At 43.6% G+C, this 27,349-nt stretch overlaps 1 protein-coding gene across 3 annotated transcripts in view; it reads left to right on the top strand.

Moving 5' to 3' along the window:
* LOC140469679 (alpha-(1,3)-fucosyltransferase 7) overlaps positions 1 to 6,335 on the top strand; it is a 66,343-nt gene extending 60,008 nt beyond the window's left edge. For 2 of the 3 annotated variants that reach the window (XM_072566420.1, XM_072566421.1), the window contains one exon: positions 1,539 to 6,335. In XM_072566420.1, the coding sequence (XP_072422521.1) occupies positions 1,637 to 2,692 (1,056 nt within the window). In that variant the 5' untranslated portion in view covers positions 1,539 to 1,636 and the 3' untranslated portion in view covers positions 2,693 to 6,335. Of the gene's footprint in view, positions 1 to 1,049; positions 1,137 to 1,538 lie in introns of those variants that run through there. The other variant, XM_072566422.1, reaches the window with a different exon arrangement.
* The last annotated feature ends 21,014 nt before the right edge of the window (positions 6,336 to 27,349 follow it).

The raw sequence follows: 27,349 nt of genomic DNA, 5'->3' as shown, positions 1-27,349 counted from the left end.
TACTGTGTTCTGCAATTGTTAAATGCTGGAAAAAAGCATTTGATGTAGCAGCTTTCATGAACTCTACCCAGAGGCACTTTGCAACAAATGAGATACCTTTTGAAGCATATCGTTGTTATAATGTGGGAAATATGGCAGCCATTTTGTGCATAGGAAAATCCCACAAAAACAGCAATGTGATAGCAACCAGATAATCTGTTTAGTCATAAATATTGACAAGAACCCATGAAGAACTCTGCTGTTGTAGTTCAAAAGAGTACCATGGTATCTTTCATGTCCTGACAGTTTAATGTCTCATCTGATTGGCAGCAGCTCTATCAGTGTAGCAACGTTTCAGCGCCGCACTAGAGCATCAGCCTGGACTGTGTTCTCAAGTCACTAGAGTGGACTGTGAACTCACATCCTTTTGCCTCCAAGGTACCAGGACTCCCAGCATAGCTGCGAATTTGACTTAGCACCCCAAGATAATTGCAGTTGCAAGCAAATGAAATGAGATTGCCGCAGAAGATCTGCAAGGCACAGGTTGCAGAAATGGAATTGAGGTCTTAAGGACAAAATAGCCGCTCAACGCGTGAACTTGATTTGAGTTAGCCAACAGGTTCAGAGCAATTGAACAGGCCACCTTTCCATCAGCCGAGACCAAGTCCTGTGCGGGTGGAGTCAGGATGTGCCAATAAAATCAGGCTGAGATACAAAATGTTGGCAAAACTTAGAATGAGATGTTTCCTTTTCAGTCAAGAATGTAATCGTCATTGCTGATTGCAATCTTGAGATGATTCGATTTGAATGTTGGGTGAAAGCAAGACTATCTTGATGGCTCTGTCGCTGTCAGACCCGCTCAAGAAGGAAGGTTGTTCCAGTACATCATGTGTAAACGGATTTCAGCCAGCGCAGTAGTCATAATGCTGTACTCAGCACAGCCCCGTACTTTGGCCAATTGAGGAAGTGAATTGGGAGAGGAGAAATAAAATGAGCCAGGGACCAAAATGTTTGGTTGAATCTGCTCCCAGCATCAGGACAGGATGGGACTCAGCAGTGATGCCTCTGTGATGAAATTGCTTGAGTTCAGTTATGATGATTGCCCTCTTGTGTGAGGACACTTGAGGTGCTTGGAGCTGATTCCCAACCGAAATGAGGTAGGAGTATGGGTTTAGAAAAGAGAATTAATTGGACTGTGAGGTGGGGAGCCGACAGAAAAATCTGCTCCATTCTGCTTTCACTCTTTGACTTTCAGGGTCACTTCCACGTTCATTCGTGATTAATTTACAAACTAGATATTTGCTTTTATAAGTCAATTATTTGTTCCCTCTAAGCTTCACAAATGTTTGTAATGGACATTGTGAAGGTTGTGGTTATAAACAGATAAACTGAGCTAAATATGTGTTGTGTGAAGTGATCAATTAGTCTTAATGCCAATCTGAACTCTGGGTGAACTATGTATAGTAACTGCACTTCCTTTGCGTACTCGCTGAGTTGAGAAACTGGCACTTTCAAAGGCACAGCAAATTAACCACTGTCTCCCTGATGTGTTCTTACAGACACAGCTCACAAGCAGTTCATACTCAGCAGATGTCGGTTCGAAGATTTCGACAAGATTTAGCCTGCTGTTGCTTTTCCCTCATTGGCAAATCGACACATGGCAGTCTTGCACTTATGCACATTGAAGACTGGCAAAATCCTGGCTCCGCTAGTGGTGGTTTTGTACTTGCTGCAGCTTCTGATTAACTGTTACATCAGCCAAGTGATCTGGTCTGGGAAAAACTACAAGAAGATTCCAGAGCCTCTCATCATCTTGGTTTGGCATTGGCCTTTTCATGGAAACTCCACTCTGAGGGAAGATGCTTGCCCAGATTTATATGATGTTGCCAACTGCATTCTCACACACAACAGGTCCATGTTTGATCGTGCAGATGTTGTTGTGTTTCACCACAGGGAGCTCCAAGTCAAAAGCTCCAGCCTACCACAGCTGGCCAGACCTCCCAACCAGAAGTGGCTCTGGGTTTCTTTGGAATCACCAACCAACACAAAGAGGATCCATCCGTTCAATGGTCATTTTAACTGGACTATGACCTACAGGACAGATTCAGACATCTTCATCCCTTATGGAACCCTCCTACCAAGGAAACAAAGTGACCAAGTGACCAACTTCTTAATGCCAAGGAAGTCTCACCTTTCAACATGGGTTGTTAGCAATTACCACAAGAATAGTCTGAGGGCAAAGGTGCATGCCAATCTGTCCAGGCACATGCCAATCGATGTCTTTGGGAGAGCAGCTGGAAAATTCCTCCCCAGCGAAATGCTTTTGCCAACGATCTCTCGCTACGCCTTCTACATGGCCTTTGAAAATTCCATCCACACGGACTACATCACGGAGAAGCTGTGGAGAAACGCTTTCATGGCAGGGTCCATTCCTGTGGTGTTGGGGCCTCCACGTGCAAACTATGAAAGGTTTGTCCCACCGGATTCCTTCATTCACGTGAATGACTTTGCATCCAAGAAAGAATTGGCCAGGTTCCTAATGGATCTGAGGGAGAACAGCACTCGATATGAGCAGTATTTTAACTGGAGGAAAAAGTTTGTGGTCAAGCTGAACACAAACTGGACAGAGAGATTCTGTTCCATTTGCACTAACTTTTATAGCCTTCCTCCGTCAAAAGTATATCATAATTTACATGATTGGTTTCACCAGTGATAGACTTCTTTTCAATCTACCTCATAGAGCGACCGCTATTTCTTTAAATCAGTGGGTTAAAGAATTATTGCTGCTATTTTTAAATGTTCCTCTTTTGATGTTTTAGATCATTGTCTTCAATTGCTAAATTGTTCATTTGGAGAGGGTGCTGGGGAGCAAGGAGGTTTGAGGGACATCAGTGAGTGGAGGATTTACAATAATCCTTACAGCAGAGCAAGGTCATGGGAGATTCAAAGGCAGTGCTCAAAATTACATGCAGTTTTTGATGAGTAGATCAAGAGAAATATCTCAGTTTTCAGCAACCAAGGGCTACAGACTTAGAATAATTGACCAAAGAACTGGGGGCAAGCTAGATTAATTTATGCAGTGCGTTGTTCTAATTTGAAAGATTGACACAGATTGAGCAGTAATTTACAAAAGGGGAAACGGATATGCCCTTTCAGAGGAAAACGAGATTATTGATTTATTATTATCGCATGCACTGAGATACAGTGAAAAGTATTGTTTTGCATGCAGATCATAAACATGTCTGGGCCATAGAACAGAATGCAGAATATAGTGTTACAGCTACAAAGAGGTGCAGAGAGAGATCAGCTTTAATATTTGATGGACTGCGAAAAGCCTGGATAGTTAAAATGCACCAAATGTTCTGGAATATTCTTATGACTTTCACAAGAACCCAATTCTTGTCAGGTTAGCCAGCACATATTAGAATGTAGGCAGTGTTTTGATGAGTATTTGAAATGATCAATGAATTATTTGGACGGAGATGCTTCTAGTGAATCCTTTCCACTTTTCAGAACTAGATGCAAATTCAACAACTAATTGTGTAGGTAACATTTAATACTTATTACCGAGTAATTCGACTGGTTTTACCAGTCTTGGTACTGCCCAGTGATCTGGAGTGAAAAGCAGCACATTGGGTGGCTGCTGAGAAAGATCTGGGTCAGGCTTACATCCGATCTCCCACCTGACCACATCAAAGCAAATGAACTGCCTCCTATCATAATGAAAGCTGAAGCACTGTGCGTGTGTGTGTAAACTGCCGGATGTTACCACCCAACAAGGAATCAAACCCCAATATGAAGTAGCACTTGCAAGAGGCAAAGAGAGAGAATGTAGTGGGATGGGGATGGATGTTTCTATTTGTGTGGTGTGGGCGATGCAGAGGAGGCTGATACCTTGGGATGAGAGGTGTGAGAAGATAGCAATGTAATCTTTCTCCCTATACTATTCCAACTGTAGTACAATATCAGATTAGCATATCAAATCATCATTCTATCAAAGTATTAATATATAATCAGCATTCACAATATTTAAAGTCTCGCCTGAAGTCTATATGTCATATTTTACAGAATTGACTGCATGAATCACTCTAAGACAGTGTTTCAAACTTGAATTTGTATTTTTTGACAACTTTTTCTTGAAGGATATTTGTTAAAATGTAAATTTACATGTTGGTGCTGGTAATATTTTCTGATTTGAAGTAAGATCTAGTGTAGAGTGTTACTCTGCAGGCATACTGACTGGACCGCCAGTTCCTATATGGCGTGAGGGCTCACTGACCTTTATATGAGAACCCCCCCCCTCCAAGAACTCCAGTGTAAAAGTCTGCAGTGGGAGAACTTGTTAAAGAGATTTTACCTGGGCTCACTTGATGACAAGTTCAATGCAGATCATGTCTCACAGGATCATGAGAGAGATGACAAGAACTGGTGAATGTAAGTGTAATTATGGGTTTGTCTGAGGTATCGAGCTCAAAACACATTATTGGTGCTCACTCCAGAGAGCTGGACCAAGTATCTGGCTGATGACATTCTTACCTGCCAGCTCTTGGCACAGATCAAGGGTCAGTGTCCCTTCGCTGTTGGCTCCAGAGGAAGTGTGTGCTGGTCTCAGACACAGACTCATACAGCACAGAAACAGACCCTTCAGTCCAACCAGTCCATGCCAACCATAATCCCAAACTATCTCGTCCCACCTGCCTGCGCTTGGCCCATATCCCTCCAAATATTTCTTAGTCATGGACTTATCCAAAATGTCAAAATGTCCCCACATCCATCACTTCCTCTGGAAGTTCATTCCACATACAAACCACTCTCTGTGTAAAAGGATTGTCCCTCATGTCTTTTTTAAATGTTTTTCCTCTCACCTTAAAAGTCTGCTCCTAGTCTTGAAATCCCGCACCTTAGGGAAAAATAAGCTCGCCATTCACTTTATCCATACCCCTCATGATTTTATAAACCTCCATAAGGTCACCTCTCAATGTCCTGCACTCCAGTGAAAAATGTCCCTGCCTATCCAGCCTCTCCTTATTACTCAAACTCTTCAATCTCGGCAACATCCTGGTAAATCTCTTCTGAACCCTCTCCAGTTTGATAATATCTTTCCTAGAACAGAAAGACTAGAACTGGACACAGTTCTCCAGCAGAGGCCTCACCAACATTGCAATTGACCAATTGGCTTAGGGGGAAGTGACGGCAAGTGCAATAAGAAGGCAACCAATGGGACAGCTCCTTATCATTACACAGTAACTGCAACCCCATTCCCTTAGTGCAACCATTCCACCTCATTCCCTCCTCACCACCCCCCAACCTATCTCACACCCCATTGCTACAAAAGCATCTATGAGGGCCAAGGGAAGATGGGATGAAAGCCAATACCCCACTGTCCCCAAATTGACGGGCCTATACCCAAGGTAACAGAAGTAGACCATTCAGCCCCTTAAGCCTGATCTGTTTCTTATCCAAATTTACCCACCTTAGATATGTAAACCAGGTCTACAGCTGCATGAATCTTAGTTTGGCAATGTGCAGTTGACTCCCTGCCTCAATAGGCTTTAAAAACACAGGCCCAGATTGCCGTCGTCCATCATGCAAAGGTTTCTTTCTGCCTTCAACCTTAAATGGTCTAACTCAAACATTGGGACTCCCTAACTGCAGAAAATTGTTTCTCTTCATCTATTCTATCAGAAAATTCCAAGTGTGGAGACGTTGGTGTTGGACTGGAATAGACAATGTCTGAAGTCGCATGACACCAGGTCATTGTTCAATAGGTTTATTTGAAATCACAAGTTTGGAGCGCTGCTCCGTCATCAAGTGCTGACTTCATCTGGTGTTGTGTGATGTCTGGCCAAATAATTCAAACACCTCAATTTGATCTCACCTTAACCTTCTGTACCCAAAACTATAAAATGCCAAATGTGTGCAACCTGTCATCATAACTGAAAACTATTACCTCCACTTTCATTGGTCAGGGGACCAAACAATCGTATAGAATCCATGTCCCATCACTCTCCCCGAACAGGCTCTACAGCCCAAGTCAATGTGGCAGCACCTACCCTGGCACCTATTGTACTGCACACTCAATGCCCAGCGACCTTTACTGGCAAACAACATGGGAGGGGGTTGGATCCTAATTCCAGTGCTATACTTTTAGAGTGTGCTATAAGGTTGGGGGTGGGGGTGGTGCTCTGACATTGTGTTCATTGAGGGTGCATCTGACCTGCTGCTTGTGAATGTGAGATCAGTGACTGTGTACTGCGATCCCTCATTGATGTGGTTGGAATGTTTAAATCTCTGTATTGGTGCAATTGTTTCACTCAGTATTAAGTATACAGTATCAAATTTAGGAACAATGTTGTATTGAATGAAAAACAAGTACATTTAAATAAAAAATACATATGATACATTTGGGTGTTATTTACTCTGCGTGTTTCCTTTCAACATTGACCTGGAGTTGGACAATAATAATATTTCCTCTTCAGTGTTAGACATTCCCTCTCACCCACACTCTCCAGTTCGCATTGTTCACTGGACACCTCTCACACTTCCCATATAATTTGGCCAATCTTCATGAGTCAGCATTGACCACAAAAGTGGAGGGGGATTCGTGTGCAGTGATAACACCCCTTTCTTTGGGTCAGAAGGTTCCAGTTTCATCTCAGGATGTGAATGCTACAGAAAAGCATCATGATACGTCTAAAGAGGTCAATTTTTTTTAAAAAAAGGGATGCACTACAAAATTTGAATATTTAAGCTGAGACGTCATCGGTACTTGACCTCCTGCTATCTCGGTCTAGAGCTGTGCTGTGGGAGATTCTCCTGATTGGCTGAAGGTTGAGGTTGATGCATAATGTTAAGTCAGGACGGAGGGAGCTCCATAGCTGATTGTTGGAGTTCCTGATATAGGCAGGCCTGATTCAGTCCATCAGCGTTTTATCCCTCACCTTAAAAACCATGAAAATCACCCAACTGGCAAAACAAAAATAGACAACAGCAGTTTGAAATATGAAGATAACATTGACACCTACCAGCTGTTTCTACAAGTTACAAGTGGAGCACATTATAGAGTCATAGACATGCACAGCGTAGAAACAGACCCTTCGGTCCAACTTATCCATGCCGACCAGATATACCAAGCCAATTTAGACCCACCCAGCACCCAGCCCATATCCCTCCAAACTCTTCTTATTCATATACCCACCTAGATGCCTTTTAACTGTTGCAATCGTGCTAGCCTCCACCACTTCCTCTGGCAGCTCATTCCATACACCTATATTATTCCATACACATGAAAAGGTTGCCCCTTAGGTCTCTTTTATACCTTTCCCCTCTCACCCTAAACCTATGTCCTCTAGTTCTGAACTCCCCCACCCCAGGGGAAAGACTTTGTCTATTTATTCTATCCATGCCCCTCATAATTTTATAAACCTCTATAAGGTCACCCCTCAGCTCCAGGGAAAACAGCCCCAGCCTGTTCAGCCTCTCCCTGTAGCTCAAATCCTCCAACCCTGGCTACATCCTTGTAAATCTTTTCTGAACCCTTTCAAGTTTCACAATATCCTTCCGATAGGAAGGAGACCAGATTTGCACTCAGTATTCCAAAAGTGGCCTAACCAATGTCCTGTATGGCTGCAACATAACTTCCTAACTTCAGTACTCAATACACTGACAAATAAAGGAAAACATATCAAACGCCTTCATCACTATCCTATCTATCTGCGACTCCACTTTCAAGGAGCTATGAACCTGCACTCCAAAGTCTCTTTGTTCAGCAACACTCCCTAGGACCTTACCATTAAGTATATAAGTCCTGCTAAGATTTGCTTTCCCAAAATGCAGCACTTCTCCTTTATCTGAATTAAACTCCATCTGCCACTTCATTAGCTTTAAGAGTGCAAGGCTATCATATCAGATGTCATCCATTGATTTGTCACTTCACTGGGTGATGCTGTAATCCACAAGACGTGATTCTCAGGAAACCCCAGATATAATTTTCAGCCATGGCATTCCTGCGATGTGTTTCCCTCAACCCCCTGGTATCATCATCTGGGGAAAGGGAGATTGTCCCATTTTTAGCAATCTGGCCTATCCCAGCAAAACTGAATGTGAAACGAAGCACTTCCTGAACTTACTCCCCAACGGAGATTGTCGTACGGCCACTCAGCATTAAGTGACTTGCTCGGCCTTTTTGTTTAATCTTAGCAGGACTTCTACACTTAATGGGAAGGTCCTAGGGAGCGTTGCTGAACAAAGAGACCTTGGAGTGCAGGTTCATAGCTCCTTGAAAGTGGAGTCGCAGGTAGATAGGATAGTGAAGAAGGCGTTTGGTATGCTTTCCTTTATTGGTCAGAGTATTGAGTACAGGAGTTGGGAAGTCATGTTGCGACTATACAGGACAAAGATAGTATTACAGCGGTGGAAAGGAAGATGGACGAAGATTTGCCATCTGAGGTAGTTTGGGTTGAGGTTAGGAATAGGAGAGGTGAGGTCACCCTGTTAGGAGTCTTTTACAGGCCTCCTAATAGTCCTAGAATCGTTGAAGAAAGGATTGCGAAGATGATTCAGGAGAAGAGTGACAGTAATAGGGTGATTGTTATGGGAGACTTTATCTTTCCTGATATTGATTGGGAAAGCTATAGCTCAAGTTCGTTAGATGGGTCAGTGTTTGTGCAATGTGTGCAGGAGAGTTTCCTGACACAATATGTAGATAAGCCAACAAGAGGTGAGGCCATACTGGATTTGGTTCTGGGTAACGAACCAGGCCAGGTATTAGAACTAGAGGTAGGTGAGCACTTTGGGGACAGTGACCACAATTCGGTGATTTTTACTCTAGTGATGGAGAGGGATAAGTGTGTACTACAGGGCAAGAGTTATAGCTGGGGGCAGGGAAATTATGATGCGTTGAGGCATGACTTAGGATGTGTGGATTGGAAAAGTAGATTCCAAGGCAAGAGCGTAATTGATATGTGGAACTTGTTCAAGGAGCAACTATTGATTGTCCTTGATAAGTACGTACCTATCAGGCAGGGAGGAAGGGGTCGTGTGAGGGAGCCGTGGTTTAATAAGGAGTTGGAATCTCTTGTTAAAGGGAAGAGGGCGGCCTTTGTAAAGATGAGGCGTGAAGGTTCAATAGGGGCGATTGAGAGTTATAAGGTAGCCCGGAAGGACCTGAAGAGAGAGCTAAGAGCAGCAAGGAGGGGACATGAGAGGTCCTTAGTTGGTAGGATTAGGGAAAACCCTAAGGCTTTCTATAGGTATGTTAGGAATAAAAGAATGACTAGGGAAGGAATAGGTCCAATCAAGGATAGTAATGAGAAGTTGCGTGTGGAGGCTGAAGAGATTGGGGAGGCGCTGAATGAATACTTTTCGTCAGTATTCACTCAGGAACAGGACATTGTTGTCGATATGAATACTGAGGCACGAATAAGTAGAATGGATGGCTTTGAGATATGTAGAGAAGAGGTGTTGGAAATTCTGGCAAGGGTGAAAATAGATAAGTCCCCTGGGCCTGATGGCATTTATCCTAGGATTCTCTGGGAAGCAAGGGAGGAGATTGCAGAGCCATTGGCCTTGATTTTTGTGTTCTCTTTGTCGACAGGAGTAGTGCCAGAGGACTGGAGGCTAGCAAACGTGGTTCCCTTGTTCAAGAAGGGGAGTAGGGATAATCCTAGTAACTATAGGCCAGTGAGTCTCACTTCTGTTGTGGGCAAAGTCTTAGAGAGAATTGTAAGGGATAGGATTTATGAACATCTGGATAAGAATGATGTGATCAAGGATAGTCAGCATGGTTTTGTGAAGGGCAGGTCGTGCCTCACAAACCTTATTGAATTCTTTGAGAAGGTGACTAAGGAGGTAGATGAGGGGAAAGCGGTAGATGTGGTATATATGGATTTTAGTAAGGCGTTTGATAAGGTCCCCCATGGTAGGCTACTGCAGAAAATACAGAGATATGGCATTGAGGGTGAGTTGGAGGTTTGGATTAGGAATTGGCTCTCTGGAAGAAGACAGAGGGTAGTAGTTGATGGCAAAGGTTCATCTTGGAGTGCCGTCACTAGCGGTGTTCCGCAAGGATCTGTTTTGGGACCATTGCTGTTTGTCATTTTTATAAATGACCTGGAGGAAGGGTTAGAAGGTTGGGTGAGCAAGTTTGCGGATGATACGAAAGTCGGAGGAGTTGTAGACAGTGAGGAAGGATATGGCAGGTTACAGCGGGATATAGAGAAGCTGCAGAGCTGGGCAGAAAGGTGGCAAATGGAGTTCAATGTAGCTAAGTGTGAAGTGATTCACTTTGGTAAGAGTAATAAAAAGATGGATTACTGGGCTAATGGTCGGATACTTGGTAGTGTGGAAGAGCAGAGGGATCTTGGTGTCCATGTACACAGATCTCTGAAAGTTGCCACCCAGGTAAATAGTGCAGTGAAGAAGGCATATGGCGTACTGGCTTTTATTGGTAGAGGAATTGAGTTCCGGAGTCCTGAGGTCATGCTGCAGTTGTATAAGACTCTGGTGCGGCCGCATCTGGAATATTGTGTGCAGTTTTGGTCGCCATACTATAGGAAGGATGTGGAGGCACTGGAACGGGTGCAGAGGAAGTTTACCAGGATGTTGCCTGGTATGGTAGGAAGATCCTATGAGGAAAGGCTGAGGCACTTGGGGTTGTTTTCATTGGAGAAAAGAAGGTTTAGGGGTGACTTGATAGAGGTGTACAAGATGATTAGGGGGTTAGATAGGGTTGACAGTGAGAACCTTTTTCCACGTATGGAGTCAGCTATTACAAGGGGGCATAGCTTTAAATTAAGGGGGGGGTAGATATAGGACTGATGTTAGGGGTAGGTTCTTCACTCAGCGAGTCGTAAGTTCATGGAATGCCCTGCCAGTAGCAGTAGTGGACTCTCCCTCTTTATGGGTATTTAAGCGGGCATTGGATAGGCATATGGAGGATAGTGGGTTAGTGTAGGTTAGGTGGGCTTTGATCGGCGCAACATCGAGGGCCGAAGGGCCTGTACTGCGCTGTATTCTTCTATGTTCTATGTTCTATGACATTGGTTAGGCCACTGTTGGAATATTGCGTGCAGTTCTGGTCTCCTTCCTATCGGAAAAATGTTGTGAAACTTGAAAAGGTTCAGAAAAGATTTACAAGGATGTTGCCAGGGTTGGAGGATTTGAGCTGTAGGGAGAGGCCGAACAGGCTGGGGCTGTTTTCCCTGGAGCGTCGGAGGCTGAGGGGTGACCTTATAGAGGTTTACAAAATTATGAGGGGCATGGATAGGGTAAATAGGCAAAGTCTTTTCCCTGGGGTTGGGGAGTCCAGAACTAGAGGGCATATGTTTAGGGTGAGAAAGGGACGATATAAAAGAGACCTATGGGGCAACTTTTTCACACAGAGGGTGGTATGGAATGAGCTGCCAGGGAAAATGGTGGAAGCTGGTACAATTGCAACATTTAAGAGGCATTTGGATGGGTATATGAATACGAAGGGTTTGGAGGGATATGGGCCGGGTGCTGGCAGGTGGGACTAGATTGGGTTGGGATATCTGGTTGGCATGGACGGGTTGGACTGAAGGGTCAGTTTCCATGCTGTACATCTCTATGACTCTATGACACATGTGATGTGGACATCTATGGTTAAGCCAGCATTTATTGCCCATCCAGAGTCACCTTTCAGTTTCAGATGGCAGTGGGTCATTGCTGTGGGTCTGGAATCACATGTAGGCCAGACTGGGTAAGGAAGGCAGATTTCCTTCACTCCACGACATTAGTGAATCGCTGAAAGTTTCACACTCATTATCACTGAGAGTAGATTCCATGTTTCAGGAATTTCGAAATTCCCACCTGCTGCCCCGGTAGGATTTGAACTTACATCCTCACAGCATTAAACTGGGCCTCTGGATTACCATTCTGGTGAAGTTATCACTACATCACAGTCTACAACCTTACCTTTGTTGATTATCACGCTAGCTGAGGGTCTCACTCTAGGCAGATGGAAGGTTTATGTAACAATTGAAGTGGTGATCTGATGTCCATGGACACCGCGACAAGATCAAGGCTAAATATCAGGGGGAGTCTCACCCCGATTACAGTCCATGAGCATACATATCAGACTGGATACATCTCAAACTGGGTACATAATCAGAATAGATACCAATCAGAGCGGGTGTATATAAAATCATGAGGGGCATGGACAGGGTAAATAGACAAGGTCTTTTCCCTGGGGTGGTGGAGTCCAGAATTAGAGGGCATAGGTTTAGGGTGAGAGGGGAAAGATTTAAAAGGGACTTAAGGGGCAACTTCTTCACTCAGAGAGATTGCATGTATGGAATGAGCTGCCAGAGGACATGGTGGAGGCTAGTACAATTACAACATTTAAAAGACATCTGGATGGGTATATGAATAGGGAGGGTTTAGAGGAATATAGGCCAAGCGCTGGCAACTGGGATTAAATTAATTTAAGATATCTGGTTGGCATGGATGAGTTGGGCTGAAATATCTGTTTCTGTGTTGTACAGCTCTATGACTCTATGACTCTATATCAGAGCTGAAACATATCAGAGTGGATACCTGCTGACTGGCCAGAAAAGGCTATGATAAGTTTGAGAAATAAATTTGAAACAACTCTGATCCATCATGACCTTGGTACCTGATCGTTTCTGGCCTCATCATCCCCTGACAGAGTCTCCCCTGCAGCAGCCTCCTGCCGGGAGAGTCTCACTCCCCCTGCTGGTCAGGTAGGATGCTGCAAATTTTCACGCTCGTACCAACCAATGGACCCCTGGCTGTCCCTGCCCCTCAGTGCTTCAGGATTTACCTACACTGTTCCTGCCACCCCTCGCTTCTTGCAGCCAACATCAAGATTCACAGACTCAAACATCACAGAGGTGGCCACTCAGCCCATTATGCCTGTACTGGCTCTTTGAATAGCTATCATTCGACAAAGTCCCTCATGGTAGGCTGGTCCAGAAGATTACGTCACGTGGGATCCACAGTGAGTTGGTAGATTTGATGCAAAGTTGGCTTGATCATTGTTGTGTTGGAGTGTTTTTCTGACTGGAGGTAAATGACCACTGGGGCTCCGTATGGATCAGTGCTTAGATATCTGTTGTTTGTAATACAAATGACGTGGATGATAATGTAATTGGACTGATTAGTAAATCTGCAGATGACAGGATAGTCAGTGAAGTTGTGGATAGTGGGGAAGATTATCAAAGAATACAATGGGAATTAGATCAGCTGGAACGTTTGGCAGAGAAACAGCAACTGCTGTACAATCCAAACAAGTATGAGGTGATGCAGTTTGGGAGGTTAAACGCAAGAGGAGTGTATATAGTAAATGACAGGACCCTTAGGAGCATTGATATACAGAGGGATCTTTGGGTGTAAGTCTATAGCTTCCTGATAGGGACAGCAAAGTGGGTAAGGCAGTAAAGAAGGTGTACGGCGTGCTTGCCTTCATAGGTCAGGGCATTGAGTATAAAAGTTGGCAAATCAAGTTGCAGTTGTATTCAGTTAGGCTACATTTGGAATACTGTATGCAGTTCTGGTTGCCGCACTACAAGAAGGATGTGGAGAGGGTGCAAAAATGGTTTGTCAGCTTGTTGCCTGGGTTGGAGAGATGGGACAAATCAGATTGTTCTCTCTAGTGTATCGGAGGCTGAGAGGTAACAGGACAGAAGTATGAAGTGAAAGGCATTGATAGGGTGGATAGACAGAGACTTTTTCCCAGGTGGGAAATGTCAAATATGAGGGGGTGCAGGTTTAAGATGAGAGGTGAACATTTAAAAGAGATGTGAGAGCCAAGTCTTTTATGCAGGGGGTGGTGGGTGCCTGGTATGCATTGTCAGGGGAGGTGGAAGAAGCATGTGTGATAGCAACGTTTATGAACTGGTTAGACAGATACATGAACAGGCAGGGAATAGAGGGAGTCAAGATTACAGTGGTGCTGGAAAGGCACAGCAGGTCAGGCAACACCCGAGGAGCAGGAGAATCGACGTTTTGGGCAAAAGCCCTTCAAAGGGCTCGTGCCCGAAGTGTCGATTTTTCTGCTCCTTGGATGCTGCCTGACCTGCTGCGCTTTTCCAGCACCGCACTGATCTTGACTCAAATCTCCAGCATCTGCATTACCCACTTCTGCCTCGGGAATAGAGGGATATGAACCACGTGCAGGCAGATGGGATTAGTTTAGAATGGCATCATGGATGGCATAGACATGGTGGGCCGAAGGGATTGTTGATAGGAAGCTCGGGAAGAGAAGGTGCTAATGGGGACGATGAGTAGGTGAAACTGGGTTGGCTGTGCTATTTCATGACAGGATCCATGGTCCTGGGGGTTGGGTAAAAAACATGGAAGGAGGTGTCTCAGATTATTGAATGCAATATTGAGTCCTGAAGGCTGCAGGATCCCCAAGCAGAAAAGGAGAGGGTGTTCTTCCAGCTTGCAAGGAACCTTCTGGAGCAGGGCAGGACAGGAGGAGCACCGGCCTGGCCCTCAGTGTCTTTGCACTTGTTCTTAATTACAAGATGATTCTCAGCAGCGTGATCAGCAAAATTGGGAGACTAGACAAGCAATAGCCTAATATAATCATACTCACGGAATCATACCTTACAGATGTGACGATGCTGTCACTTTAACAAGGTTATTTTGTCCTTGCTTTTTTTAAGAGAGGATGGAAAGGCAGAGGCGCTGAGGAGTCGAGGAAGAGCCTGGTTTAGCAATGGTAGGGGAGAGGCCAGTTCTCCCAGTTCAGCTTTTTATTCTGGTGTTATTTAGCTGCGGCAGTCACAAGGTCCAGGAAGGTTGCAGATTCAGCGACTGATTCCTGACCTACTTTTTCTCTGAAATCTCTTTGGATGTTGTTCCCTCCTGCCTGTAAGAGTCTGTGTTTGAATTTACCCTTTTGCCAAGATGCGCGTTTATGGGATGTTACTGAACTGGAACAGTTCCTTAGTTAATTTGCTGTGTTGGGTCGGTTAAGTTTCCCAACGGTTAAGTTATTCTAAATTCCATTTTCTTTTGTTCAGGTTTCAACTGTAGTGTTTAAATAAATTCTGTTTTGTTTAAAGCCGAGTGGTTTGACCAGCTGCATCACACCTGAAACATCCACTTCACATCTACCTTTAAAATAAGAAAATGTTAGGGTCTGGGTTACCTTCTTAAAATATTTTGAGGGGGGGTCTGTCCTGGTCCATAACAGTCTGGGGGCTTTTGTCGAGATTGATTCTATAATTCCAATCTGGGTTTAGGATCATTGGACTCAAGGACAGTGAGTGGTAGGTGTTAGTGTATTTTGTTCTGGGTGTTGGACTCAGTTGGTTTAAGCAGTTCCTTGGAGTAGTAATGGTTCTTTAGGTCATAAGAGTTTTCTGGGGGGGGGGTTGGAGGAAGTTTGAGGGGTTTACAAAAAGTGAGCAAGGCAAAGCTGCTGGATTGTGGCTGACAAGATGGAGTTCAGGTTGCCTTCAGCCGTGACAAAAAGGAGACAACGACAACGACAATGGCTCAGCCTTTACATTCGCTAGAAATGCCATCAGAATCGTTGGAAATGACCAGAATTCAATTGCAGATGAGGCAGCTTGAAGATGAAAAAGAACTGAAACTGTTTGCAGTGCGGTTGAAAGCAGAGGATAGGGAAAAAGAACACATCACCCAGCAGAACCAAAGGAAAATGAATGAATCACTTTGGCACAACAAAAAGAAAAGGAGAGGAAAGCTCTAGCAGTGGAAGGGGAGAGAAAGAAAGAGTTTGAACTTCATAAATTGGCACTTAGACAGGAAAGATGTGGTGCTGGAAAAACACAGCAGGCCATGCAGCGTCCGAGGAGCAGGACAATCGACGTTTCAGGCACAAGCGGGCTTATGCCCGAAACATCGATTCTCCTGCTCCTCGGATGCTGCCTGGCCTGCTGTGTTTTTTCCAGCACCACATTTTTCGACTCTGGTCTCCAGCACCTGCAGTCCTCACTTTCTCCCGTTTCGACAGGAAAGCCAGCTTAAAAGGATGAGGTGAAAATAGAAGGTCGGCTGAGTGAGGAAGAGAGTCAGGATGGGCAGCTCCTTCATAACCAAAGGCCCTGTGGGGATCTGTTTAAATATATCTACGCACTGCCTAAATTTGATGAGAGGGCTGTAGAAGCCTTTTTCATCTCATTTCACAAAGCAGCTAAACAAATGCAGTGGCCAGTGACCAATGTGAGTTTGGTTGATCCCAAACAAAGCTGGTAGGCAGAGCTCATGAAGTATTTGCATCACTATCAGATGAGGTATCTGGGGAGTATTGAGCAGGCAAAGAAAACCATCTGAAATCAGATGAGCTTGTGCCAGAAGCCTACAGACAGCATTTTAGGAATCTCAGGAGGGACCCTGGTCAAACCTAAATTGAGTTTGAAAAGATCAAAGAAAATAATTTTGGTAGGTGGGTAAGGGCATTAAAAATAGATCAAAGATATGACGCTCTTAGAAAGACTATTATTTTGGAAGAGTTCAAAAATTCACTTCCTGAGGTAGTGAGAACTCATGTGGAACAGCAGAAAATAAAATTAGCAGCTGAAAAGGCTGACAGTTATGAGATAGTTCATAAATCAAAGTTTGGCTTCCAACCTCAATTTCAATGTGTGAGGGATAGAAATTGGGGAAAAGAGAAATCCTCAGGAAGTAAGGGAACAGTAGATTTCGCTGAAGATCATAAGGATAACTCATCACAGGGTAAAATGTAAACCCTTGAAGGGGATACAGAAGTTAAAAAGCTCCGGTGGTTTCACTGCAATAAAGTAGGCCACATGAAGTCATGGTGTTAGGGGATTTAGAAAAAGCACTGAGAAGACAGTTGTAAGAAAACAGGATAAGCCAGTGAATTTTGTTGGAGTGGAGTGGTAACAGAAACCACAGTGGAAGCTAAAAAGCTGCACCTGGATGTAAAATTGGTTGGAGGTTGGTTGAGGAATAAGTGCCAGATCTTCTTAAACCATTTACATACAAAGGTGAAGTTTACTCACATAGGCCAGGGACAGTAGGGAAAGAGGTTACAATATGAAGAGATACAGGATCAAGTCAATCTTTGACATTGAAAAATGAGGAGCTATGTAACTTAGAAGGACTACCACGAGAAAAATTGCTAGTGTGGGGAATTCATTGTGAGATGGGAAGTGCTCCATGATGTGGAGTGAGGTTAGAGTGTCCAGTGAAGAGTGGAGAAGTGGTGGTAGGGCTACTGGAAAATCTCTCCGCTCCAGGAATACAATTTGTCCTTGGTAACAATATGGCTGGGCCACAGATAGGAGTGCTGCCTACTGTGGTTGAAAAGCCAATGGAAAATCAGGCAACTGACGTATTACAGGAAGCATATCCTGGGATTTTTCCTGATTGTGTGGTAACAAGGTCTCAAAGCCACCAGTTGAACCAGGAGGAGAAATCAAAGAATAGAGAAAAAGAAGTTGAAGGAGAATGATCAGAAACCATATTTGATCCAATAGTTGAGACAAAATAGGAACAGGTGGAGGACTTAGTGGACATTTTTAGCACAGAGAAATTAACTGAGTTACAACAGAAAAATGAACAATTGAAGCAATTGTATCAAAAAGCGTATATGGAAGAAGAATCTGAGTATATCCCTGAATGCTGCTATCTTAAAAATGAAGTCTTGATAAGGAAATGGAGACCATCAGATGAGAAACAGTTATGTGTGGACAATCGCAAAGTCAATGCAGTTACAAAGTCTGATTCATATCCAATTCCACATTTGGAAGACTGTATTGAGAAGGTGGGACAAGGAACGTATATTTCTAAGTTGGACTTACTCAGTGGCTACTGGCAGGTACTTTTTCTGAAACAGCAAAGTCAATTTTGACTCTCGTCACACCAAATGGACTGCATCAATTTAAAATTGGTATGAAAAATGCGCCAACCACATTTCAAAGACGAATCAATAAAGTTATTACTGGATTGTGTGGCATACATTGACTAGCTGGTGATTTTTAATCCGACATAGATGGAATATTTTGCAGAGTTTATCGGAATTATTCGATCAACTTTGGGAGGCAGGCTTGGTGATAAACCTGGCTAAAAGTGAATTCGCCAAAGCCCAAATCACCTTCCTGAGCCATGTTATCGGACATGGGTGCACAGAATGTGAAAACAAAGGTTACTGGGGAATTTCCAATACCATCAGTGAAGAGAGCAGGGCTACGATTCCTAGGATTGAAAAGGTTTTATCAGGTATTTGTACCAAATTTTAACAGTGTGGACGCTCCACTCACTGAATTACTGAAGAAATGCAGGAAGTTTAGGTGGACGGCAGACTGTCAGAAGGTACTTTCTGGATTAGTGGTGCTGGAAAAGCACAGCAGTTCAGGCAGCATCCAAGGAGCAGTAAAATTGACATTTCGAGCAAAAGCCCTTCATCAGGAAAGAATCTAGTTTCCAGCATTTGCAGTCATTGTTTATACCCTGTCAGAAGGTATTTGACAGCCTGAAAGATTAGATTACAGTGTGGAAACAGGCCCTTCGGCCCAACAAGTCCACACCGACCCATACCCTTACATAACACTACGGGCAACTTAACATGGCCAATTCAACCAACCTGCACATTGTTGGATTGTGGGAGGAAACCAACGCAGACACAGGGAAAACGTGCAAACTCCACACAGTCAGTCCCCTGAGGCGGGAATTGAACCCGGGTCTCTGGTGCTGTGAGGCAGCAGTGCTAACCACTGTGCCACCGTGCCGCCCAAGCTGTGCTAACCAATGCCCCAGTATTAGCCTCATCTAACTACACAAAGCCATTCAAGGTGGCTATTGAAGTGAGTGATGTGGGTGTTGGTGCTGTACTCTTACAGGAAACTAAACATACATCAGCAGAAATATTCAACAACTGAGATGGAGACCATGAGCCTGGTGTTGGTGTGACAGCATTTCAATATTTACGCTACCACTAATGTGTTTGAGACAATCATATATACTGATCATAATCCATTACGTTTTTTGGAGAAATTTGAGGACAAAAATTCCAGACTGTAAAGCTGGAGCTTATTATTGCAGCCGCTCACTTTGATAATTGTACACATAGCAGGACAAGAAAATGCAATTGCTGACGTGTTGTCAAGACTTGGATGAAGAAAGACGGAGGTGTTCAGTGGCAGGAGTAAACAGACTGAAGTAGAAATTGGCAGTGAATGTTTGCATGATGATAGTCAATGTAATATATAAGTATTGGCGTGTACTAACAGTGTATTGGCGTGTACGAACAGTGTATTGGCGTGTACTAACAGTGTATTGGCGTGTACGAACAGTGTATTGGCGTGTACTAACAGTGTATTGGCGTGTACGAACAGTGTATTGGCGTGTACTAACAGTGTATTGGCGTGTACTAACAGTGTATTGGCGTGTACGAACAGTGTATTGGCATGTACTAACAGTGTATTGGCGTGTACGAACAGTGTATTGGCGTGTACTAACAGTGTATTGGCGTGTACTAACAGTGTAAGACTGAGGGGTTTAAAATGAAGCCGTCTTTGTATATAGATGGTTTTTTTTTTTAAGGGGTGAGGTGTGATAATGCTGTCGCTTTAATAAGGTTGCTTTGCCCTTGGCTTTGTTTTAAGAGAGGCCGCAAAGACAGAAGTGCTGAGGAGTCTAGAAAGAGCCTAGTTTATCAATGGCAGGGGACAGGCCAGTTCTCTCAGTTCAGGTTTTCTCTCGTTTAGATTAGCTGTGGCAGTCACAAGATGTTGGGGTCCAGGAAGGGTGCAGCTTCAACAAATGATTCTTGACTGACTTTCTCCCTGAAATCTTTTCGGACATTGTTACCTCCTGCCTGTAAGAATCTGTGTTTCAATTCACCTTTTACCAAGTGTGTGTTTATGGGATGTTACTGGATCGGAACAGTTCCTTAGTTAAGTTGCTGCCTCGGATCAGTTAACGTTTCCAATACTTAAGTTATTCTAAATTCCATTTTCTTCAGTTTGTGTTTCAACTATAGCGTGTGAATAAATTCTGTTTTGCTTAAAGCTCAGTGATTTGACCAGCTGGAATATCCACTACACATCTGCCTTTAAAATACGAAAAAGTTAGGGTCTTCTTCAAATATTTTGAGGGAGTCTGGCCTGGTCCATAACACAAATAATGTCCCAGACACCACCATCATCGTCCCTGGATATGTCTTGTCCCACTGGCAGGACAGACCCAGTAAAGGTGGCGGCACAATGGGATACAGTCAGGAGGGAGTTCCCTTGGAGTCATCAGCATTGACTCCGGACCCTATGAAGTCTTGTGGCTTCAGGTTAAACATGGACAAAGAGGCCTCCTGCTGATTACCACGTACCGTTCTCCCTCAGCTGATGAATCGGTACTCTGCTATGCAAGGCACTGAGGACACAAAGGTACAAACTGGATGGGAGATTTCAATGTCCACCACCAAGAGTGGCTAGCAGCAGCACTATGTTGGAACTGGTCAGGTCCGAAAGGGCATAGCCACTAGACAGGTCTGCAGCAGGTGGTGAGGGAACCAACAAGAGAGAAAAACATACTTGACCTCATCCTTACCAATCTGCCTGTTGCAGATACATCTCCTCAGCAATAACCTGCTTCGTGACAATCAGTTTGCGCTCTGCCAGGGCCACTCAGCTCCTGACCCTGTTACAGCCTTGGTTCAAGCATGAACACAATAACTGAATTGCAGAGGTGAGGTGAGAGTGACAGCCCTTGACATCAAGGATATGTTCGACTGAGTCTGACATCATGTAGCTCTAAGAAAACTGGGATCAATGGGTTTCAGGGGGCGTACTCTCCACTGGTTGAAGTCAAACCTTAGAAGATGGTTGTTGTTGTTAGAGGTCAGTCATCTCAGCTCTAGGACATCTCTGCAGGAGTTCCTCCATGGTCGTGTCCTAGGCCCAACCATCTTCAGCTGCTTCATCATTGGCATTCCCTCCATCCAAAGGTCAGAAATGGGGATGATCGCAGATGATTGCGCAGTGTTCAGCACCATTCATGACTCCTGAAATACTGAAACAGTCCATATTCAAATGCTGAAAGTGTGTTGCTGGAAAAACGCAGCAGGTCAGGCAGCATCCAAGGAGCAGGAGAATTGACGTTTCGGGCATGAGCCCTTTCTCCCATCTTCAAATGCACCAAGATCTGGACAATATCCAGGTCTGGGCTGACAAGTGTAATTTTCCACAACTGCCAGGCAATGACTACTTCCTATAAGAGACAATCTGACCACTGCTCTTTAACATTCAATGATGCTACCATCACCGAATCACCTACTATCTACATCCTGGGCGGTTACCCATTGACTCACTGGACTCACCATATGAATACAATGGCTACAAGAGTCAGTCAAAGGCTAGGAATATTGTGGTGAATAACTCACCCCCTTACTCCCCAAAGCCTGTCGACCATCTACAAGGCACAAGTCAGGAGTGTGAGGGAATACTCCCCACTTGCCTAGATAGGTGCAGCTCCAACAACACTCAAGAAGCTTGACACCATCCAGGACAAAGCAGCCAGCTTGATTGGCACAACATCCACAAACATTCACTCCCTCCACCACAGAAGCTCAGTAGCAGCAGTGTGTACTATCTACAGAATGCACTGCAGATCTTCCAAACCTATGACCACTTTCAGCTCGAAGGATCAGTGCAGCAGATACAAGGGGACAACACTATCTGTAAGCTGGCTTCCAAGTGACTTACAGTCTTAACTTGGAAATATATTGCCACTTCTTCAGTGTCACTGGGTCAAAATGCTGAAACTCCCGAACTAACAACTCTACCAGTAGCATGTGGACTGCAGTGGTTTAAGAAGGCAGATCACCACCACCTCATGAAGGGCACCTCAGGATGGACAATAAACTGCTGGCCCAGCCAGTGGCCTGAAAACTCATGAATCAATTTTACCAGCACATCCAGTTCTGGTGGAACTTGTAATTATGGAAATTAAACGAGTGCAATTGACATGAGGTTTCTTTTGTTATGCATTTGTTTTAGTACTTTACAGTGGGACCAGGAAACACAGAAAAGCTCTTCATTCTAATAATATTTTGAAGCTTGACCTTTTTGGTGCAATATCTAATATTTTGGATCCTTCTCTCATTCACATTCTCAATCCTAAAGAGAAAATGTACTGACTACTTCTTGTTGGCATCAGTCGTTCAGATCAAGAGTTGCCTTGCAAAACCACAATCCAAATTATTACAATTTATTACAGCGACTGGTGCAGTACCCATTTACAGATTGTTCAGTTGCAGTTCCTCATTGTTGAAAGGAAGAGCCACAGTCAGAGCATTGTCAATCGACAGAATCTAAAATATGAATGGATAACTTGAATTGATAATTATTGGTTAATAAATAGGCTTGAGGGATAACACAAGACCTTCTTTAGACACAGCAAGGAACAGTGAATCAGCTTCCACTTTCTGACCTGCCTCATTCTCTTATGCACTGAAGTGCACACTGATATTTTGGGACTGATGTGACTCCAATGATTGCACCATACCCTCAAGATCAACGAAAAAAAAAGAATATCAAGCCTGTCCCACTCTCATGATGACTAAGTACTTTCTCACCTCTTTCATACATCATTGGAATCATTAAGACAGTTATCATGTCAGCGTATTACCTGTATCCTGATTATCTTAGTTTCAAATAGTTTATTGATACTCATGTTATTTGGTTGCACAAAACTTGAGTATTGCTGAAAAAAATGTTGTCAAAAAAAACATTTTGTCAAATCTTTACATCAGGCTTGAGGAGCTCCCTGATTTGTGAAAGACCAACATACAAACACTTATACTTATGAATGCAATCTTGGAAAGAGGTCCACAATTTAAAGAATCTGAAATACGAAACATTTCCTGTACTTACAAATGTCTGTTTTACATTGTCCTGCATTGTGTTCCAACTGGGGAGCAAATCAACTTGCAAATGGACTGCGAACTCCATTCACAGCCCAGGAGTAAAGGCTAGTATCCCATCACCAAGTCACCCGTTTTTTTCCATGTGCATAGTACTTGACATTCATCTGGCTTTCTCTGAGGCAGAGTGAACAGAAAGAAAGACAATCTCTCCACACCCTTGAGGATGATGAGTTTGAAGACACAATGCACATAGGAACTGTACAACTGCATAAAGGATGAGGGAGTTTCCAGAGAAATGGAATGCACACTAATATTCAGATCAGGAAGAGGGTGAGAATAAGCCCATAACCATAAATATGAAGCTGAACATCAATACTGGAGCACTGAGTCACATCATCCCACTCAGATTCTATCAGAATGTATTTCCTGACAATTTGTATCAGTTACTCAAAGAAAGGTGCTTTGTAACTGAACAATGTCATACGATCTATATATAGACTCATTGATGTTTATAGTAGAGAAGGAGGCCATTCAGCCCATGGTGCTCAACCAGTTAACAAAGATCTGATGACATTAATCGCATTTTCTATGTTTGGTTTATAGCCCTGGAGGTTACTGCAATGCAAGAAAATATCTAAATGCAGCTGAAATGTTACGAAAATTTCTGACTCAACCACCCTCTGTGTGAAAATCATTTCTCCTCAATACTCATTTTCGTCTTCTCCCTCTGACATCTAAATTATTCCCCATGTTACTGACCCCTCTATCATGCAAACTCTGCTTTCTGATACTTGTAAACTGAGACTAAACAGTGAGGAATGACAGAAATCATAAGCATGTACAAAAGAAAAGAGGTTAACTGTGTGCTCTATATCACACAGACAGATGATCCTGTCTCCTGGGGACTGAAGCTGACCCCAGTAAACCCTGGAATGAAGAAGACATCACAGCAGATTGAAGGCTGTATTTTCATTGTAAAAACTCTCCAAGTAGAAGCAAGAAAGTGTTTGCCAGAGACACAGATGTACAAACTGTGCGAATTTCATCAGGACGAGAAATAGCTGGAAAACCAAATGATTTCTCAAGGCCAATACTGAAAGGCAGAAAGTGTTCTTGTCAGAAAAGGGAAGTGACCAACTAAAGTAAGTTCAGGCAGCTCACAAAGATTTCCAGGCGCTTAAAGCACTTCTAGTTGAAAGGATACAACTATAGAATAAACTTGCTGACCTACAAAGACCGAAGGTTAAGCAGGACATAATATGACATGTTGGAAAAGGGCACGTGGAAGTGAAATTGCAAGCTGCACAGTTAACAAACTGCAGATCAAACTTAAACACCAATTGCTTCAAATAGGAACAGTGAAACAAAAATGACATTGCTGAGTTCAGGCAGCAAAATAGGAAACTGTAAGTGCAACTCAACACTGTTGGGGAATGATGTGATAAATGCTGGATTATGTCAAAGAGGAAAGATAACGTGTAAGAAGCCAAGTAGAGTGGTCACCACAGGAAGCTGACAGACTGGGGGAGGATGGGTGTACAGAGGGATTGGAAGAGAAACATAAGCTGCAGAATCAGAAAGCTGAGCTAGAGGAATAGCCCTGTCTGATCCAATCGTGACAGCAGTGTACTGCTGTAGCTTAGTGAAGAGGCACCTGATTCGATTGCCTCAATGATTCCATGATTGATGTTCTTGCTATAACATGCTGTAAAACCTCTTCAGGGTTTTTAGTTAATCTGGAAAAGTTAATTATTAATTCTCTTTCGACCTAACACACCAGACATAACAGCTTAAGAATTGTAACAGATACATTGATATTGAGGCTTTCTTTTTAAAGAGGGGTATATTTTCTTCTTGAATTCCTTTACGATCTCGGAACTACAGCTGCAATTTCCCTTATTGGAGCAAGATGTGGAGGGAGGTCTGTTGACTGAGAAAACTTGTCCTATCACCACATTAGGGGCTGAATATGGGAGTAATCTGGCAATGACAGGTCTCCCTTTGAAAACCTACCCCTCAGGATATCCAACAGTGAGCTTCGCAGAGGGTGAGGATGGGTGGGGTGGGGGGAGGAGGGGGGTCACAAAGAGAGGGGTGTTGGGGGTAGTCAGAGGGAAGGTGGGCCATAGGGAACACTCCCTCCTCCCACAACTCGTCAGGCAGGTCGGCCTGTTTACCCAGTCGGAGAGCCAGCTCCTTTCCTTTCCACCAGGACAGAAGGTCATTGTGGAGCTGGAGGATTGAGACCTTCATGTGATTGGTCACTGATCACTTACACTCCTGAACTGAAAGGCTCCAATGGACTTTATCATCCAGAACTTCATTGGTGAGGTGTTGAGGGGAGTGCAAGCATCTCTGTAGGGCCAACTCACCCAACTACTACTCCATCTTGCCACATCTCTCACAAGCCCTGGGGGTGGGGCTAAGTTCCCTCCCTACAGGGTCATGCATAAGTATCCAGAATTATCACATAACTCTCTCCTGCGTTACAATCCATGCAGCAAACTAACACCGTATCTATCCACAATGGTGGTTGATGTTATTTGGTTTAGTTTGAGAATTTCTTGCAACAACTACTTGCATATTACAGACCTTCCTGTGTCACATTTGGAAACATAGTTACACAACTTTGTACTTAACTGAGCAAATCACAGTTTGTCATAGCAAGGCATCGTGGCATGTATTGTCCATCAGACTTGACTTTGTTTGAATAATTTTGAAAGTAACAAGTTGCTTAAAGTACCAGAGTAATTGGTAATCTGGAACCTGAGTGAATGGGGTAAACAATTGTGGATCTCCTTAACCAATAAGACTGATAGTTTGTGAAATGAACAGGTCAAGGACTGTTCAGTACATTCTTCATGGAGTAAGCTAAAGAATGAGAAATAAAGAGAGGGAAGAGAGGGAAAATTAAGTGGGTTTAAATGACAGAGAACAATGAGACTGAGGACAATTCCATTTTAATTTAGCATTTTTTAAATCTCCAACAATAATAAAATGCTAATGGTAATGACATTTACTAATTTGTGGTTTATGTAGTTTCCTTTATGTTAGTCTGCATAACATGTACCACAGAGAGCTGGGTCCTCTTGAGTCAGACATCTGAAATTATTTGCATCTTCTGTGTAAATAAAGCAACTTCAAACTAATTACCACTTTCCTGTTATGAGGTAGTGTGTTTTGCAAAACTAACCATCAAGCAGGACAATGCAGACAGCAACTTTCGTGGTTTGTTGCAAATCACTTGCCTGTTGATGTTGCTTTGAAATTTCCACAGAACTGACGGCAAGTGCTATTATCTCCAACTCCTGAGAATAAAATCCATCCCTTTATTCCCTTGGATGCAATCAAATACAGTACCATCTGGACCATCTTAAAATAGGGTGGTATTTATAGGAGGTTGGGTTGTCAAGTGGACAGCAGTCTAATAATAACACACAGTTGGGTTGGGTTTGGGGTGTAGGCATGAGCAGGTGTGAGGCTGTGGGTGTTGGGGGGGTGGGTGGGTGGTACAGATCATGCTGCTGATCAAGCTCCAGGTGGGAAGGGTGAGGGCAGCCTTGCAGCCCAGAAACAATTTCATGCCTTTCTGTAACCACCTAAAAGCCACTTAAAGGTCTCCTCCGACTGGGATTTTAACAGCTATTGGCAAGAACTCACCAGCAAGAGCAAACTGTTGGGTTTTCCTGGAACTTAATCAGGGAGAAAATGTTCTCTCCTTCTCAGCTGCTCTGTGTCCGACTGAGGGACTCAACTGGAGGTGACAGGGCTAGGTGAAAACCCATTAGCTGTGACCATCCCTGCTATCCTCATCCTGTCCACACTCCCCTCTCTCTGCGGTTTCAGCATTTATCCCTGTAGTACCGGCAGTGGTCAGCAGTCCTGTGTGGCACCCTGTTCTCAGAGCGAGATACTTGACCTCCTTGGGCTTTATATGGTGTGAGGCTTCAAGCTATCCAGGTAGCTGCTGTGTTTTTGATTGGGCCTCCTGTTATGATGGCAGGCACAAAACACAAATACCACGGGTGTTTTTAGCCCTTCCTTCCAAAATGTGTGTGTTTTTAAAAGAGAACCATTACAGCGCCCAAATGACAACAAGTACAAATTCAGTGGTTGCCTGGCAAAAATTGCCTCTTGCAAACAAATTTATGGTTTCCTCCTCCAGCAGTATAAAAAACAGAGTTGCATCATGAATTTGCGTGTTAGTATTAGACTGCTGTTGACTTGGGAATGTTTAATAAGCTAGAAAGTTGCAGATTGATATCAGTCATTAGCACCCCTACGCTGCAGGTAAAGCAAAGAAGAAGGATATTTCTCACTCAGAGCGCTGTAAACCAGTTAGGAAAGGAATCAGAATCTCACAAATCAACTGTGCAATAGCTGATATCAATGTTAGCTTTACAGCACAATTACAACCACAATATCATCTTACCTGCGCTTCACAAACAATTCAGAGTTGGTCCATATAATCTCTCTGTTTATTCCCCCCTTCTTATTTCTTATCTTTGTGTATGTGTTAGCATTTCT

The sequence above is a fragment of the Chiloscyllium punctatum genome, chromosome 49 (genome assembly GCF_047496795.1).
Source record: "Chiloscyllium punctatum isolate Juve2018m chromosome 49, sChiPun1.3, whole genome shotgun sequence".
NCBI lineage: Eukaryota > Metazoa > Chordata > Chondrichthyes > Orectolobiformes > Hemiscylliidae > Chiloscyllium > Chiloscyllium punctatum.
Note: the sequence above shows the minus strand (reverse complement) of the source record. Positions and strands in the feature narration are given on the sequence as shown.